The 19,523-nt window shown below is 44.4% G+C and overlaps 1 protein-coding gene across 1 annotated transcript in view; it reads left to right on the forward strand.

The window, feature by feature from the left end:
* Nucleotides 1-19,523, forward strand: part of LOC144685352 (uncharacterized) — a 160,212-nt gene that overhangs the window by 15,099 nt on the left and 125,590 nt on the right. The window contains exons 4-5 of the mRNA XM_078549761.1: nt 8,818-9,519; nt 15,634-15,978. Of these exons, the coding sequence (XP_078405887.1) occupies nt 9,330-9,519; nt 15,634-15,978 (535 nt within the window). The 5' untranslated portion in view covers nt 8,818-9,329. The remainder of the gene's footprint in view (nt 1-8,817; nt 9,520-15,633; nt 15,979-19,523) is intronic.

The raw sequence follows: 19,523 nt of genomic DNA on the forward strand, positions 1-19,523 counted from the left end.
CTGGCCTGCTATACATCACTCATTGTGCATTTCCAAGGGCTTTTGGGTGGGTCTGTCTCTGGCAGCCATTGTTTCAATATCCAGTAATTTACATTTGAATATGTCTTCCTTAGAAGTTACGAGTTTTGATGGGTCTCTAAATTATAGGAAATGTCTTTCTCTTTAACCCTCAGGGGAGTGTATTTGTTTGTCTTTTTCATCTTCACCTTGGAAGGCAGCCTTGCAATTTTAAATAGTTTGTTCTGTCTCATTTCAAATTGCAAAATTTCGAGCCAGTTGAAAGTTGAAAAATCATTATTTTCAAAAGTAAAGGGGCACAGCATTGTGTCAATGCCAGTGAGGGTGGGCAGGGAGGATTTAGTGTGGAATAACATGTGGACAGCTCTTTGGATTGTTGTATGTTGGTTAGTCTTGCTGAGGAATGATTGCTGAGATGTTGGTAAGCTCAAACAATAACTTGTTTATTATATGTAACTCAACTATGTACAACTATCCATGACTAGAGCTGGGATTTTTCCCTCATTGCATTAAGTTCAGCAGCGGTCCTGAAAAATGGCGTTCTACTCGTTGGCCGCAATGGTGGGTTTTTGCGCTGTATCCTCCAGTTCCCATTGCATTTCATTGTCTGCAGCCCAGGACTGCTCCACGGAAGACATGGCTCCCAAAAGGGAAGAAGCATGCTGCTCCAAAATTCAGTGATACCTCGCTGGAACGCCTGCTGGACGCAGTCGCAGCCCGCCACAATGTCCTCTACCCCTTGGACGGCCAGAGGATGTCCACCAACCTCACCACTCTGGCTTGGGAGGTGGTGGCAGTGGTGGTCAGTGCCAACACAGCACAGAAGATGTCTGGCACCCTGCACAGAAAGAGGATAAATGATCTTATCCGTGATGCCAGAATAAGTCAACCATCTCATCACTCTAAACTCACACACTCAAGCCCATCACACAATCACTGGCACCTCACTCACTGCCAGTTGAAGGGACATCACCACTCACTCTCACACACACACCCTCACATACTGACCTGGCCTCATATCTTCCACAGTTTGCGCCCTTATCCCATCCATAGCTGCACTCAACACCACACATGGCAGGTATCCTTATCATCTGCCCTGGCAAGCGTCCTGCTCACACACTCTCCACCTGTCTTTATGCAGGACAAGCTTACACACAATCGAAGGGAGAGGTTGCAGACTGGGGGTGGAGTGGCTGATATCATGGTCCTCACTCCCTATGAGAGTCGAGCCATCAAACTGGCTGGAGAGGACATGGACCGTGCCTGCGCTGATGGTGAAGATGGGATAGGAGCGAGGAGGTAGTGGAGCTGAAGTGTGCTCTTTATTAGCAGCAACTCGTGACTTTGAGGGTCTCATGGTGAAAATTAAGGAGTTCACAAGGGCCAGGGCAGGCCATGTTTCTTAAAGAGGAGGCATTTTAATGTCTGGCATGCAAGTGGTTGAATGTTGTTATCCCCAGGTGGTCCACATGGATAGTAAGGTGAGGGTAAAAGCGGGCAAGCACCTCTAACTGAGAGGGCTGGATGTTAATGTGATAGAGAAGAAGGTGATACAGAGGATTGAGTCAGCTCTGATTAGATGTACACCTGCAGAATGTCCTCGGATGCCTTAGGCCAAGTGTCACCTATCAATCTCAACATCGAGGTTACACAGAATGTGTTGCCCCATCGCTGGAGGTGGATCTCCTTGAGGAGCTTTTCACTTTGAAGGTGTACAACTACAAGCCTATTGAGAACAGTGGAACAGGTCCTAGCTCTTGTACACTGCTGCTGTGACTGGGATGCTGGAGAAACGCTTGAAGAGGAAGCACCTTCTGACATCTTACGCCAGGACTCCCTCCTCCAGTCTGCATCTCATCTCAGAAAGGACACATGCTCCCAAGACTTCATCATCCTTCAAAGGATCAGGACAAAGTGAGCCTGATGTGTAACTGTTCACTCCCATTTTGAAGTGTGTGGTTGAAATAAGAGGGAGAGCAGTACTGGTGCTCATGTTGGTCCATGACGGAGCACACTTGGCCTAGAGGCCTTACTGCAACTCATCATCCTTCTCATGGAGTCTGGTGGGAATGAGGGCCTCACGCACACGCCTTCCTCCTCTACCTCGTGCTACAGCCTCTTCCCCTGTAGCCTCGGCTTTCTTGAACACAATGCAATCATTCCCTTCGATGTCCTCCTCAACGGAGGAGGTGTGCAGCTCCTCCATGTTGGCATCTGGCAAACCATCCCTCCTTTGCAGCGCCAGGTTGTGCAGCGTGCAGCAAGCCGCAATGATCCGTGAGACCATTTGAGAAGTGTGCTGGAGTGCTCCACCAGATTGTCCTGCTGTCAGAAGTGCATCTTTAGGATCCCTATGGTGAGCTCCACCAGTGTTCGGGTAGCAGTGTGAGCCTTGTTGTACCTTCTCTCTGCAGGAGTCTGAGGCTGTCATCAGCTGCATCCTTTGCATCCTTTCTCACTGAAGAGCCAACCCTGGATCCTGTGTGGTCCTTCGAAAATGTCCAGGATCTGTTATCTACTGAAGATAAGTCATAGACGCTTCTTGGGAATGTGGCACAAAGCTGCATGATAAGTTTCTTATGGCTGCAGACCAGCCACACATTGAGTGAGTGGTAGCCTTTGCTGTTTATGTATTGGAGTGCCTGTTGCCAGGGGGCTCTTATAGCCACATTCATGCAGTTGATTGGGCCCTGGACCTGTGAGAATCTGGCAATCTCAGAAAAGCCCAGTGCTCTGACTTTTCTTGATCTCTGTCAAGGTCGATGTAACTGTAGGCCTTGGCAAAAAGGTTGTCTGTGACCTCATGAATGCAGTTGTGCATGGACATTTGAGAGATCCTGCAGGGGTTTCCAGTGCAGCCCTGGAAGTAGCCACTGCTGTAGAAGTTGAATGTGGCCATTACTTTCAGAGCCACTCGCAATGATGCCCTCCCAGTCTCCGTGGCACCAATTCCTAGAGATTGTGTCAAATGTTGAGTCAACAGATCCCTGGACATGTGGAGGAATGGGCGACACTGGCTGTCGCTCATCTGCAGATAAGTAACGTGAGTTCTGTACACTCTTGGTCTTACGATCCACCTACGCACGATGTCTCTCTGAGCCTCATCCTCTGCATCTGGAGGAGGCCCTGCTGCCCCTTAGTCTTGAGGATTTTGCTGATCCCTTTGGCAAGCCAGGCACCTCAGACACAATCTTCTTCTTCTCTCCTGCCTGTATGTGATTATGAAGGCAGCGATAAATCCAGGCTCCATCTTCCTGATGGTCTCCTCTCTGCAGTATCAATGAGAAAGAGACAAGAGTCAGCATTAGTTTCCAAGGGTCCTCTTTCTGTCAATGACTCATAAATGAATGTGAGTTCAAGAGCTTTGTTCCCGTGTTGGCAACTACGCGCCCCTGAAATGCTGGCAAGTGCAGGATGCTTATCAAGGTGCTCCCCCCATCCCCCTTTACTTGACTGACTGCTATGATATTGCTTGGCCAGGCGCTTGTATATGCTGCTTTCAGCCCAGGTGCTGGGATCCTCATTCACTGTATTCTAATACTACACTCTTTGGATTCAAAATGAGGGTGAATGTTTAGTCAGGAAATGAGATTATTTGAGAGGGGCCTGAGGCTTCTGTTTTGTGAATCACCCAGCACCACAATTCTTCTGAAGCTTGTCCAGTCGCCCAATTGTTCTGGAGTGTGTTATTGTTCTGGGGAATTTCCACACTGTGAACAGAGGCTTAAAACAAGGAGATTGATTAGTGCTGCTTTGTGTCACATGAATGCGCTTCATTGCTTTGCTTTCCTGATTCCCTGTATTGTCGTTGAAAGGCTCTTAACATGTCTTAGCTGTGCCTCTCTCCTCATTTGGGAATGCACAGTTCAGTTGGGTGCCCCTTTAATTGCACAATGCCCCCTTCCCCCGCCGCAGTGTATGCAACTGCGCTCCAACCCGTCCATAGAGCCTTCACCAGCAGAGCTTGTCCTTATTTTAATTTTATACTGCACCATCGCTGCAGGTTGTAAAATGGTACTGCTGTGCTCTCACAGTGAGACCAGCTTGGACCCTCCCTGTGTGAGCAAGGAAACCCCTCCAATTGTTCCGGAGAAGCTTAATGTTCAGGTTTCTCTCCCTCACAGACCTAGAGGATTGGAAATGTTTTAAAAAACCAAAAAAAAAAATGACCAAAAAATACTAAAGATGTAGAAAATAAACTTTCAGGGTAAACTAGCAAGTAATATAAAAACAGACAGTAAGGCCTTCTTTAAATATATAAAAAGGAAGAGAGAGCCAAAGTGAACATTAGCCCCTTAGAGAATGAGCCTGGGGAAATAATAATGGGGAACCAGGAAATGGCAGAGGAGTTGAATAAATACCTTGCTTCAGTCTTCATGGTAGAAGATACTAATAGCATTCCAAAATACTAAATAATCAAGGGGCAAAAGTGGGCGGGGTGGGGGGGAGGAAATAAATACAATAACTATCACTAGAGAAAAAGTACTAGGGAAACTAATGGGCTAAAGGCCAATAAGTCCCCTGGACCTGATGGGTTGCATTCTAGGATATTAAAGGAAGGAGCTATAGAGATAGTGGATGCACTGGTAGTAATTTTACAAGAATCCTGAGATCCTGGAAAAGCCCCAGAGGATTGGAGAATGGCCAATGCAACACCCTTTTCAAACAGGGAGGGAGACAAAAAACAAGTAACTACAGGCCAATTAGCTTAACATCTGTCATTGGGAAAATATTGGAGTTTATTATAAAGAATGTAATAGCAGAGCATTTAGAAATACATAATCTAATCAAGCAGAATCAGCATGGCTTCATGAAGGGTAAATCATGCCTAACAAATTTGTTAGAATTCTTTGAGGAGGTAACGAACAGGATAGATAAAGGGGAGCCAGTAGATGTAATATATTTGGATTTCCAAAAGGCATCTAATAAGGTACTGCATATAAAACTACTTATTAAGATAAGAGCCCATGGTGTTGGGGGTAGTATATTAGCATGGATAGAGGACTGGCTAACTCATAGAAGACAGAGAGTTGGGATAAGGGGAGCATTTTTGGGATGGCAATCTGTAACTACTGGAGTGCCACAGGGATCAGTGCTGGGGCCTCAATTATTTACAATATATATTAATGACTTAGATGAGGGAAGTGAATGTACTATGGCCAAGTTTGCGGATGACACAAAAATAGGTGGGAAGGCAAGTGGTGAGGATGACACAAGGAGTCTGCAGAGAGATATAGGCAGGTTAAATGAATGGGCAAAAACTTGGCTGCTGGAATATAATGTGGGAAAATGCAAGGCTTTTGCAGGAAGAATAGAGGAGCTGAATATTATTTAAATGGAGAAAGACTGCAGAAGGCTGCAGCACAGAGAGATTTGGGAGTCCTTGTGCATGAATCCCAAAAAGCTAACATACAAGTTCAACAGGTAATAGGGAAGGCAAATTGAATGCTGGCCTTTATTTCAAAGGTAATGGAGTATAAACATAGGGAAATCTTGCTAAAACTCTACAAGGCACTAGTTAGACCATACCTAGAATACTGTGAACAATTTTGGTCCCCTTATCCAAAGAAAGATGTACTCAAGAGGCCAAAATTAGATGAGCATAGATATTTTGGAGGGTTGTGTGGCTAGAAGAGATTGCAAAGATAGGGAGGAGCCAGGCCATGGAGGAGTTTGAAAACAAGAATGAGAATTTTAAAATTGATGTGTCGCTTGACCGGGAGGATTATAGATCTCTGAGCACAGGGGTGATGATTGAGTATTGCTGAAAAAAGAGATATGGCAAAGTTTCTCATCTTGCACTCATCAGGAACACTTCGCAAGAATACCAATATAAGGGGAAAACAACAATTTATATTGTATGTGAAAGAGTGCTGAGTGGTTGGCAAATGGACTCTGATTGGTAGAGGTGTTGTCATGGGGAATGCACCAGTGATGGTGACTGACAATTAACTGCCAAGCATTGTTTGAAAATTAAACCACGCAGCTTGACCCTGATTGAACAAGGCATTGCCCTGAGGAATGAGCCAGCGAATAGCTATCACTTATGTTGTTTAGCTGAAACAGGTGCACTTGCCAACCAATCGGCACTCTCTTCGCATACACTATAAATTGTTGTTTTCCTGTTATATTGGTATTCTTGTGATGTGCCCTGATGAGTGCATGACAAAAAGCTTCAACATGTTTCTTTTTTCAGCAATACTCAAGTTCTAAACTACCAAATGACTATTCACAGAATCACAGAATCTTACAATGCAGAAGAGGCCTTTTGGCCCATCGAGTCTGCATCGACACGTGAGAAACATCTGACCTACCTACCTAATCCCATTTACCAGCACTTGGCTCATAGCCTTGAATGTTGTGATGTGCCAAGTGCTCATCCAGGTACTTTTTAAAGGATGTGAGGCAACCCGCCTCCACCACCCTCCCAGGCAGTGTATTCCAGACCGTCACCACCCTCTGGGTAAAAAGGTTTTTCCTTACATCCCCCCTAAACCTCCTGCCCCTCACCTTGAACTTATGTCCCCTCGTGACCGACCCTTCAAATGAGGGGAACAACTGCTCCCTGTCCACCCTGTCCATGCCCCTCATAATCTTGTACACCTCGATCTGGTCGCCCTCAGTCTTCTCTGCTCCAATGAAAACAACCCAAGTCTATCCAACCTCTCTTCACAACTTAAATGTTTCATCCCAGGCAATATCCTGGTGAATCTCCTCTGCACCCCCTCCAGTGCAATCACATCCTTCCTATAATGTGGCGACCAGAACTGCACACAGTACTCCAGCTGTGGCCTCACCAAGGTTCTATACATCTCCAACATGACCTCCCTACTTTTGTAATCTATGCCTTGATTGATAAAGGCAAGTGTCCCATATGTCTTTTTCACCACCCCACTAACATGCCCCTCGTCCTTCAGAGATCTAAGGACACACACGCCAAGGTCCCTTTGTTCCTCAGAACTTCCTAGTGTCATGCCGTTCATTGAATACTTCCTTGTCAGATTACTCCTTCCAAAGTGTATCACCTCACACTTTTCAGGGTTAAATTTCATCTGCCACTTATCTGCCCATTTGACCATCCTGTCTATATCTTCCTGTATTCCAAGACACTCAACCTCACTGTTAGCCACCCGGCCAGTCTTTGTGTCATCCGCAAACTTAATAATCCTACCCCCCACATAGTCATCTATGTTGTTTATATAAATGACAAATAATAGGGGGCCCAGCACAGATCCCTGTGGTACACCACTGGACACTGGCTTCCTGTCACTAAAGCATCCTTCTGTCATCACACTCTGTCTCCCACAACTAAACCAATTTTGAATCCACCTTATCAAATTACCCTGTATCCCATGTGCATCTGCCTTCTTTATAAGTCTCCCATGTGGGACCTTGTCAAAGGCTTTGCTGAAATCCATATAAACCACATGAACTGCATTACCCTCATCTACACACCTGGTCACCTCCTCAAAAAATTCAATCAAATTTGTTAGGCATGACCTCCCTCTGACAAAGCCATGCTGACTATCCCTGATCAAACCTTGCCCCTCCAAGTGGAGATAGATTCTCTCCTTCAAAATTTTCTCCAATATTTTCCCTACCACTGACGTGAGACTCACTGGCCTGTAGTTCCCTGGCTTATCTCGACAACGCTTCTTAAATAGCGGAACCACATTAGCTGTTCTCCAGTCCTCTGGCACCTCCCCCGTGGCCAGAGAGGAATTAAAAATTTGGATCAGAGCCCCTGCGATCTCCTCCCTTGCCTCCCTCAGCAGTCTGGGACCAGACCTGGATATTTGTCCACTTTTAAGCCTGCCAACATCTCCAATACCTATTGATGATGGTTGAGCGGGACTTTGCGTGAGTGAGGTTTGGATGACCTCAGCTTTAGAGGGTGGAATATGTGAAGCCAGCCAGGTGTGTGTTGGAAAGGCCAATCTAGAGGTAACAAAAGCATGGATAATGTTCAACAGCAGCGGAGCTGAGGCAGGACTGGAAGTGCATGGGTTACAGAGGTGGAAATATACAGTCTTAGTGGCAGCACAGCTATGTGGTCAGAGGTTCATTTTGGGGTCAAACATGACACCAAAATAGTTAACAGTCTGCTTCAGCCTCGCACAGTTGCTAGGGAGAGGGATGGAGCCACGGCCTAGGAAATGGAGTTTGTAGTGGGGGAAGAAAGTAGCTTTAGTTTTATCAATGGTTAACTGGAGGAAGTTTATGCTCATCCAGTACTGTATGTTGTATAAGCTATATAAGTACACTGGTTGTGCTGGTGCTTACACTGGTTTTAATAATATCAAAGAGAGAGTTGAGAGTTCAGTTGATCAAATCAGTTGCTGAAGAAAGATTGTGGTAAACAGAGGGCCAAAGGTTAGAAGGTTAGGATTTTGAAAGGACCATATTGGACGTGAAAGGAATGCCTGAAGGAAACCATCCTTGGACCAGTGTAAAATTCCGCAGTGTTTTGCTTTTATAAAATTCAACATGTCCTGCAGCTGCCACCAGCAGGACTCAATATTGCTGACCAAAATTCAGAATATTGGGCCTGTGACGGCTTCATATTAAAAGTCAAAAAGGTTTCATTTTTAGAATTTCCTGTTGTCTTATGGGTATTATACTCACCCAAGTTTATAATGTTTAAACAATTCATATCTTTGACAAAAACGTGATCAAATGACATTATGATAATCTGAACTTTGATGATCATCTAACTGTGGCAGCAAATTATTTTTAATTTTCTCTGCACCTCAGCAACAGTAAAATTCTAACACATTGTTCTCTGTCACTCTTTTGCAGGTTTCTATGGTGAGAGTTACACTCTTCATCGATCAGGCACAGATCACAGTGAACTCTACCTGATTTGCAATAGTTATTACAATAGGAACTATCACATTTACTCCACTGCTGCTTGGAGCTGGAAGCCACATCATCCTTCAAATCAGGAGAAAGAAATAGCATCTGCATCGGAATATCAGCCCATCAATGTAAACAGGACTGACTTTGGGAATCGACTGGTCCCCACAGAGACAAATTTTAATGGTATGGATTTCAATGTGAGGATTGTCCCCGTGCTGTTTGAAGATGCTGGAGTTTACAAATGTTCTCTGGGACCACGTGAAATGGTGACCATTCAACTCATCACAGTTAAAGGTAGGAGACAGAATGTTGCTGCTGTTTTCAATGATCAAGTCAGTGTTTAAAATGTAAGTTATTTTCTTGTTTACACAGTGACAGCTGAACCATCTGATGCAGTGACTGAGGGAGACACCGTTACCCTGACCTGCTCTGTCTCTGATGTCACTGAATCAATGAGACTGGTTTGGATCAATAGTGATGGGAAAACTGTTGAAGAAAAAGCATTAAATATACATAACCAGGAAGATAACTCGTTGAAACTTATTATTCAGGAAGCTGACAGAAGCAGCAGGAAGTGGATATGTGTTTTGTTTCTTGAAAACCAGTTTCAGTTTTTAGTGCTGTACTACCTGGAGCCCAGTGGTAAGTGACTCAGCATTTGCTTTTTATACATGTAATCTTGATAGAAAATTCTTGTCACTTATTGTCCTTGTTGTAAGAAGTAAGCCCTCCTTCTTATCCTATGGATGAGGCTCTACAAAAGTGCAGAGTTTCAGAAAATTATGATGACCCAGAATAGCCTGAGATCAAGCTTCACACTTTACTGGTCTATATGGGCTTAATTTTAACTCTGAGTAAGTGGATGGGTTTTGCATAAGTTAATATCTTACCCATATGTCTCAGCTGTTTTCCCTCAGCCTTGCAGTCTCCTGCTGACTCACAGCTTTCACCTGTTGATCTTCAGCACTGTTTTCTCTAAGGTTCGCTCTCTCAATTCCCTTCAATATAGTTATCTTCCCTACAGTGAGGTCAGAAGTGGGGATGTTTGCAATGATTGCACAATGTTAAGCACCATTCGCAACTCTTCAGATACTGAAGCATGTGCCCACATGCAGCAATACCTGGACTGCATTCAGGCTTGGGCTGATAAGTGGCAAGTAATATTCTCACCACACAAGTGCCAGGCAATCACCATCTCCAACAAGAGAGAATCCAACCATCTCCCCTTGACATTCAATAACATTACCATTGCTGAATCGCCCACTATCAACATCCAGGGGATTACTATTGATCAGAAACTGAACTGGACCAGCCATATAAATACTGTGGCTACAAGAGCAGATCAGAGGTTGGGAATTCTGGGGTGACTACCTCACTTCCTGACCCCCCCAATGCCTGTCCATCATCTACAAGGCACAAGTCAGGAGCATGAGCACTTGCCTGGATTAGTGAAGCTCCAACAACACTCAAAAAGCTCAACATCCAGGACAAAGCAGCCTGCTTGATTGGCATCCCATCCACCACCTTGAAAATTCATGCCCTCCACCACCAAGGCACAGTGGCAGCAGTGTGTACCATCTACAAGATGCACTGCAGCTCACCAAGGCTCTTTCGACTGCACCTTCCAAACCTGTGACCTCCCCCATCTAGAAGGACGAGGGCAGCAGATGAATGGGAACTCCACCACCTACAAGATGCCCCCCAAGTCATTCAACATCCTGACTTGGAACCGTATCACCGTTCCTTCACTGTCACTGAGTCAAAATCCTGGAACTCCCTTGTAATACCACATGGACGGCAATGGTTCAAAAAGGCAGCTCGCCACCACCTCCCTCAAGGGCAATTAGGGATGGCTAATAAATGCTGGCCTAGCCAGTGAAGCCCACATCCCATTAATGAATTAAAAAAAACTTCAATTTTGGTAAATTCTTTAAGACAGGTCGAATATTTACTGTTAACAGTAATATGGGCTCATTTCCATTAGTGTTCTGACCCACAATGAATCAAAATGTTGAGGCAGAATTCCCAAAGTGATCAAAGGAAAATGGAATTCTGTGCTGCAAACAATGCCATTGAAACTCTCCGCTCTTCAGACTCAGAGAATCTCTTAACAAAAACAGAATTACCTGGAAAAACTCAGCAAGTCTGGCAGCATCGGTGGAGAAGAAAAGAGCTGACGTTTCGAGTCCTCATGACCCTTCAACAGAACTGTTCTGTTGAAGGGTCCTGAGGACTCGAAACGTCTGCTCTTTTCTTCTCCACCGATGCTGCCAGACCTGCTGAGTTTTTCCAGGTAATTCTGTTTTTGTTTTGGATTTCCAGCATCCACAGTAGCTTTTAGCTTTTTGTTTTTATCTCAGAGAATCTCTTCTTCTCTCTCTGCCTCAGCTGATTCTGAAAACATCTGAACCTCATCACTCTCATTCTAACTTGGGGCTAATGCATTAAGAGTGTAAAAGCAGGCAATTCAAGGCCGTAGAACCACTGGCTCTGATAATATATATAACTTAACTCACTTGGAAAACAATGCCGAAGATCAACAAGTAAAATCTGTGATACAGAGAAAGCAAGGCTGAAGGAAAACAGTGCTAGAGATCCACAGGTAAAAGTGGCCATCCTGATGGAATTCAGGGGCCAAGCGTCAGGGTAGAGTGACCGAGAGCATCAGGGAGCGATTTAAGCAAAACTAAAGGTGACAGCAGCACAAGCAAGGTGCTGATTAATGATTAGCTGTTACGTTTTCTTTTATATAGGTCTTTAGTTGTTTCTCTTGAGTTCAGGTAATCTAATAAATAAAGGCATGGCAAGGCACTTCAGTCACATGGAATGCACATTCTGTGCCATGTGGTAACTCCAGGATGCTTCTCATGTCTTGGGAACCACATGCGCAGGAATTGTTATCAGCTAGAGCAACTTGAGCTCTGGGTTTTGGGAGTTGGGTTTTGGGAATGCACTGTGGTGCATTCGCAAGCTTGAGAGCTGCATGGATAGCACACTCCTGGATGTGGTCAAACCACAACTTGTGAGCAGACAGGAACTGAATGCCAGGCAGTCAAGGAGGGCCAGGCAGATAGTGCAGGATTCCTCTAGCACATCTCACTCTCTAACCAGTACTCAGTAATGAAAATTAGTCAGAGTGGTCATTCCTCTGAGCACCATAGGTGGCCCAGCTGTACAGGGGAGCAGGAGGAACATTGGGATAGCAATAGTGATAGGGGATTTGATAGTTAAGGGAACAGAAAAGTGGTTCTGCTGTCACAGGCATGAATCCAGGATGGTATGTTGCCTCACTGATACCAGGGTCGATGATGTCACTGAGGAGCTGCGGAGCTTCTCTGAGGTGAGCAGGTGAACAGCCAGGGTTCGTGGTCCATATCGGCACCAATGTCATAGGTAGAAAGAGTGATGATGTTCTGAAAGGTGATTTTACGAAGTTGGGAAAGAAACTAGTAAACAGCACCACAAAGGTAATAATCTCCGGATTACTCACATGTGCTAATGAGTGTCAAAATAGGAGGATAGAGCATATGAGTGTTTGGCTAGAGAGATGGTGTGGAGGGAATGCTTTAGATTTCTGGGACATTGGGATTGTGGGGTAGTAAGCCCTATTCAGTGCAGACAAGTTGCAACTCAATAAAACCATGGCCAGTAGCCTCATAGGTCATTTAGCTAGTACTGTTTTTGAGGGTTTAAACTAACTTGGCAGGGGGATTGGATCCTGGACCTGGCTTGGGGGAGGATAAGCAAGGTGCACAAAGAATTGGGAGAAGTCTGTAGCACTAGAGTAAGAAATAGTAACCTATAAATTGGGGTCGGACTGAGGTATAACGCAATAGTCCAGATTTTCCTGCCAGCAACTCCTTTGCCCCCAGTTCCACCTCCCACCCACAGCCCCATCCCCATAGTGATGGAGCAGAGGGATGTTGGTAGGAGTTGGGGAGTGGAAGCCAGAGTGCTGGAGGACCAGAGGAGTGGGGAAAATGCAGTCGTATTGAAGGCTGGGGAAAGGAGTGGGACAATGAAGAAGGGTTAGGAGTTGGAGGCAGATTCAATCATGGCTTTCAAAAGGAAATCGGATAAGCATCTGAAAAGAGAATATTTGCAGGGCTATGGGGTAACGGCAGGCGAGTGGCACTGGCTGAGTCTCCCTTGTAAAGAGCCAACATTGACATGATGGGCTGAATGACCTCCTCTGTGCTGTAACCATTCCAGGAATACATGATGCTATGGTTTTGAACGGAGTGATTCCGGGGTGGATACGAAGTGGAGACAATATTTTCCCCATTTAGCTGTCAAAAGAAAACACTAAGTGTAGAATTCATGTATTTACTTTCTGTCAGTGAGCCCTGGTTGGGAGATTCCCCATCAAGTACAAATTTGTTCACATGCTGCTTCCCTCGAATTGTGCTCATACCTGAAGGATCCTTCTATGGGGAAGCAGTCAAGCTGTACATCGAGTGAATGGAAGGTCTTCCTGTTAATGAAGGTCCCTGGTTGGTCTGTGGGAGCCTTAATAACCACATGCATGCAGTCGGTCACACCCTGCACCTGGGGAATCCAGTAATGGCCACAAAGTCAATGGCACTCTCAGCTCGACAGCCCAGATCAATGTAAAAACACACGTATATTCATCAGCCTTCTTAAACAGGGCATTAGCCATAACTTTGGTGTGTCGATGAGCCATAATCTATGAGATTTCACCAATCACTCCAATGGATCCCTGGGAAGAGCTGGAAGTATAAACGTTCAGTGCCTCGGTGACCCTCTGATTCACTGGCATTGGGTGGCACCCACCTCCCACGGCACACAGATCAGTGATGGCCTCCCGGAAGAGGCACAGTCTTTGGCGACTGCATAGGCATTGGCTGGTAGCTGAGCCTCAGATGGCACACCATCTCTGGCTAGTCTCTTTTGCATTCAGGAGGGTGTTCACGCACCCATCTGTGCCATGCCCTGAGGTACGCTCTCCTGTTGGCACGGAGGTTGCTGATCTCCTCCTGCTGGTGCCTGGACTTCCCTGCCTCTCTGCTGTTCCTCCTCCTCCTCAGCATGGACCACTGAAGCCTGGGTAAATGAGGCCCTTGGTAGGTTGTTTCTCTCAGTTTCCAAGGGCCTTTACGAAAGTGACTCCATCCTGCCCATCCCAATGTTTCTAGTGCTCAAATGCCAGTGCCCAGAGTGTCTCAGGTGGCACACCCCTGTGGTGCTAGAACCTTTTCACCCCTTCATGCTTTCATTTGCCAGCTCCCACACTGCTTACCCTCCCTGCCTTGCCACACTGGTTCTTACAATGGTTGTTAGGCGAGGCCTGCACTGAGCTCACGCTTGCTTACCACCACTTTTCTTAACCAGGTGAGGCTTCGAAGCCCCATGGTTTTCATGCACCATTCATAGAGCCCCTTAAAATTTATTTTAATTGGTTATTTAATTGCCTTAATTACCTTCCTGCTGTGTTCATGCGTGATGTGCTTTCACCATGTTAGCCATTGTCAGTAACATCAGAAAGATGAGGAAGTGTTGGGCTTCCATCCCAACATCCTCCATCCTGATATTCTGCCAACTCCTTCTGACAACTGTCTCCGAGTCCATCCTCAAAGGGCCCCAAAAATTCCAGCCTTTGTGTTGACAGCATGTTAAATTTCACAATCTCTCTGTGCATTTGGAAAGTGGGTGACCAGTTGCCAGAGATCTATGCATTTTCCCACCTTGGTTCCTCAAATTTAGTGATGTGCTGATAGCAGGCATTGAAAGGAAGGGTTGAAAAAGAAACCAAAGTATGAACGTACTCTTGAAAGATCAGCAAATGCCTATTCCTCATCTACTTTTAGGATTGCTGGAGAAGATTGTGCAGATTGTGGAGAACACTTTGCATTTGCTAACCTAGACCCCAATAAAGGGGGGGTTGGGGGGGAACTTGTCTTAAGAGGTGGTATGTGCTTGAATAGGAGAGTTTGCAGCAGTCCATCATGACTGTGAAGTTTTAGGGATAGTTAGTAACTGGGCGATGGTATGAAATGTTCCAGAATGTGCTCCCCACCCAAATGGAGGGTGGGAATATCTACCTAAAGCTCTGTGCCTTTGCTCTGCTCTAATTACATAAACAGCTAGATACATGCAAAAATTAAACTAAGTTGAAAAAGGCAGCTAGGTATTTCAAAATATAGATTTCCCTCCTTTTCCTTTAGACTTTGGTGATATCATGTGCAGACATAGGATCACCAAGCCTGTAAATGTTGAGGGCACCAAGCTCTCCCTCTTCATTTCTCACCACCTGCCTGAATACCTTTGGTCTTCAATCTTCAGCCACTATCTGGAATTATAAACAAATCTCACCACATCTCCAATTCTCCTTAAAAATCCTTTAAAAAATCTTCTTTAAATTCATTTTTAGAACATTTAGCTATATCTCCTAACTTTCATGCCATTGCTTTTTGTCTTTCAATGCTTTTATATATATATTCCTCTCCTCTTTGCAAAGGGGGAAGAACAGTTTTTTTTCATCAAAAGAGATATATAAATGTAATTTTTTGCCATGGTATGAAAATGTCCGAGGAACAATAATACAATATAATAAGTTTAATATTATAGACTTTCTTCTATACAATTCCTCACTGGGATGTGTCTCCTGTGTCAATTCTAAAATGCATTGTAACTAATAGATTATTGAAAGCAAATTTTCTATAGTTTGATAATTGCACAGATTTGATTGGGGAGATTGCTATCTGATTTTAAAATGTTTTTCATCTTTCCTTGCAGGAAGCCGGAATGATATTTATTTCCTCCATCAGGAGGGGAACTTTGTATTGAAAGGACCAGACAATCCTGGAAATGGCTCCATTGTCTGGGAATGGAGACCACACTCAGTGCAACAAACTACAAAACAATTAGGAACTTTTCACAGCAAAGATCAGCAGTGGTTTTTACAATGGAACGATGAGTACGATAAAATATCAGACATTTCTCAGAGGATCTGTGAGGACTGGGGTACCCTTAACGTGAGAATGAGAAATCCTACCTTTGAACTTGCAGGATTGTTTACCTGGAGCCAGACACAGCCCAGTAAGAAAATCCTGAAACAGTTTGAAGTATTTGGGATCAAAGGTAAGGGCAAGGACTGGGAAATGTTCAATAATGTGGTTTTATGTGAACAATTCCACAAATATTCCTCACATAATGTGAGGATCGTGTCATGATCATCCAGTTCTGTCATTCAATCCAGAATGAAACTCTCAATGAAAGCAGCTAATTCATTAAAAATCTTCTGTGCATGAGAACTAGTGGATGCACTAATGGTTAGTAATTTTGTTAGCATCAGCAGTTGTTCACAGCTACATGTACATCCTCCTAAAATTCCAGGGACAATGGCCATGGAGGGGAATGGAGCTGGTGGCCACAGTATGGAATTTGGAGTTTGTGACAAGGGCTGAAGATGATGGTTTTCCAAAGATATTAGGCAAATGACTTAACAGCACAGAGGCAATGGGAGGGTTAAGAGAGGTGGTGGAAAGATAGAACTGTGTGTTGTAAATATGATGGAGTTGGCCCAATGGAGAATTTTAACCAAAAAAAGTGGGCAGATTTCTGATGGGTGGGGATTAAAGTTTTAAAAAAGAAACTATCTTGACCTAAACATACATCCAACTGGCTCACTTCCAGCCTTAATGAAGGTTGGATGTCGACAGCCGACTAACCGGCTCCAAGGAGTCAGGTTGTAACTTTAAGTATGATAATCAGGCTGTGAGAGGTGGTGATGGTGGGTAATGGGGGGAATGCAGCAATGGGGGTTTGTGTTGGAAAGACCAGTGAGAGAGGGAGCACTTGGAGGTGCAGACCCAGGGGCATCCTGATCAGGAAGGGGTCCAGTTATGGAGGCCCCCCCCACCAACCCATCCTAGGTGCGAGTAGGCTAATCTGTCGGACATCCCTACCCCATCCTTGACCTCCTCCTGCGGGTCTGAAAATTGCGGCTGGGCGGGAAGCGGCCCTTAAGTAGCCAGTAATTGGCCACTTAAGGGTCTCAATTTAAGCGAGGGTGGGTGGGCTGCCAATGGCCTCACCTGCCCAACTGTGCCTCCACCAACCCCCTGTAAATGTTCCGACGGGCCAGGGGTGGGCGGGTAGACAATGTTAAGGCCACCCGGTTAAATTCTGCTCATAGAATAAGAATCACAGGGTATTCTAACTAAGAGTTGTATAAAGGGGGTAAGGGAATGGAGTTCCTACAATTTGTACAGGACAGCTTTCTAACCCAATATGTAAAAAGCCCAAGAAGGGAATATTCACTATTGGATCAAGTAATAATGAATGAACCAGACCAAATAAGAGAAGCAAAAGTAGAGGGACATCTAGATAATAGTGATCATAATATAATATGATTTAAGATGGTGAGAGGGAAGGGCAAAAGTATGATGAAAATCGGATTAATAGATTGGAGAAAAACTAATTTTGAGGGGCTGGGAATAAAGTCGGGATGTAAAATTGACAGCACTGATGCATAAACAACATAGGGAAACTTTTAAAACAGCCTTGAACATAGTTCAGGAAAAATACATGAAGTGAAAAGTGAAGTACAACTCCATGGATAAATAAAGACATAAGGGAACAGCTGGGGTTTGGAAAGTGGCATACTTTTAAAACACAGCAGAGCAGTGCATAATATGAGAGAATACAAAAAGATTAGGAGAGAAGTCAAAAAAACCAGCGGAAGACAAAAAGGAACAGTGAAATTAAATTAGCAAGGAACGTCAGATAAAGTAGTAAAATATTTTACAGGCACATCAATAGAAAAGGAAGGCTGAGGTTGGATTAGGACATTTAAAACATAGATGGGAAAATACAATGGGTAGCAATAGGGAGATGACAGAAATATTAAATAATTATTTCACTTCTATGTTTACCAGGGCGCTGGAACATGTAGTCTTGACATTTAGTGATGACATAAGTAATGAGATAAGTGCATTTAAAATTAAAAAAGGATGCATTGAATAAGCTAATCAAGAGGATAAAGCACCTGGCCCAGATGAATTGCATCTGCATATTTTAAAAGAATCTAGGGAAGAGATAGTAGTGGCATTTCTACTCATATTTAATAACTTGCTAGGAAAAGGCATAGTGCCAGAGAATTGATGGATAGTTCATGTAATTCCTATACTTAATAAGGAGAACAGAATATACATCGGGAATTATAGACCCATCAGCTTAACATGAATGCTGGAAAAAACATGGAATTGCTCCGAAAGGAGAAAATAGAAGAACATCTAGGAACAAATTATATAACAATGAATAGTTGGCATGGGTTGCAACAAGGAAAGTAATTCGCCACTTAAGGGCCTCAGTTAGGGAGAGGAGAGGCCTCACCCCCACAGGACCCCGCTGCAAAATTTTTGACGGGTCGGAGGCTGGCAAGTAGGTAGCGGTAAGGCCACCCAGGTAATTTTATGCCTCCCCGCCACCTGCAAACCCACTGATGGGGGCCACTAAAATTCTGCCCATTGTATCCTCCTCACAGGTTACTTTCCTGTCTATCTTTGTATCAGCAAATTGGGCTACAATACATGGTCCCTTCATCCAAATCATTCATATAGCTGTAAATAGTTGTGGCCCAGCACTGATCCCTGTGGCACTCCACTGGTCGCAGTTTACCAACATGAAAAAAACCCATTTATTCCGATTCTCTGTTTTGTCTTAGTTAGCCAATCCTCTATCCGTGCCACTGTATTACCCCCAACACCATGAACTCATATATGAGCACAATATTTAAGATGGTCACCAAGAAACCCAATTGGGAATTCAGAAGGAAAAAAACCTCTTTACACAAAGAGTGTTGAGAATGTGTAATTCTTCTTTCACAGGGAGTGATGGAAGCATATACTATAATTGCGTTTAAGGGGAAGCTAGACAAGCATATGAAGGAGAAGGGAACAGATGATTATGATGTTACGTTTAGATGTCGAAAGATAGGAGGAGATTTGTGTGGAGTACAAAATGGACTCGTTGGGCCACAAGGTCTGTTTCTGGCCTTTATGCAGTGGTGGCGTGTTACAGTTCACTCAGAGAGTCTGAGTTGTAGCAGCACACACTTTTACATGCATATTGTAGCCTGGAGCTACAGTCAAAGCTCCAACATTCATTCCATCACATGGCTGACCTTGCCACTGATGTTTGTCTGGAGGGTTTGCAGATTGATGCTCAACCTGTTTGGTTGTGCTATGGATGCACCTTCCTTGGCCGTCAAGCCCTCGGCTGGGACTTGAACTCAGGGCTTCTGGCTCAAAGGCTACCCACTGTGACACAAGACATCCCTTTAGATATTATAAAACCCTATGTAAACGTGGAAGATGAGGCAGCCAGTAAACATTATAAGGGAAATATTGATTGGCAGCACTTCACACAACAGGTCAGCATTTGTCTGATTGTCCATTTGGATTAAAAGATAATGTTGAATATAATATTTTAGAAAGCCTATGAACAAATATACACCCATCATTTATAATAAAACAGGAAGTGCTGGGAAAACTCAGCCGATCTGGCAGCACCTGTGGAGAGAGAAACAGAGTTAACAATCTGAATCCACGTGACTCTTCTCTCCACAGATGCTGCCAGACCTGCTGAGATTTTCCAGTATGTAAAGTTTATTTCAGATTTCC

The sequence above is a fragment of the Cetorhinus maximus genome, chromosome 10 (assembly GCF_964194155.1).
Source record: "Cetorhinus maximus chromosome 10, sCetMax3.hap1.1, whole genome shotgun sequence".
In the NCBI taxonomy this organism is placed as follows: domain Eukaryota; kingdom Metazoa; phylum Chordata; class Chondrichthyes; order Lamniformes; family Cetorhinidae; genus Cetorhinus; species Cetorhinus maximus.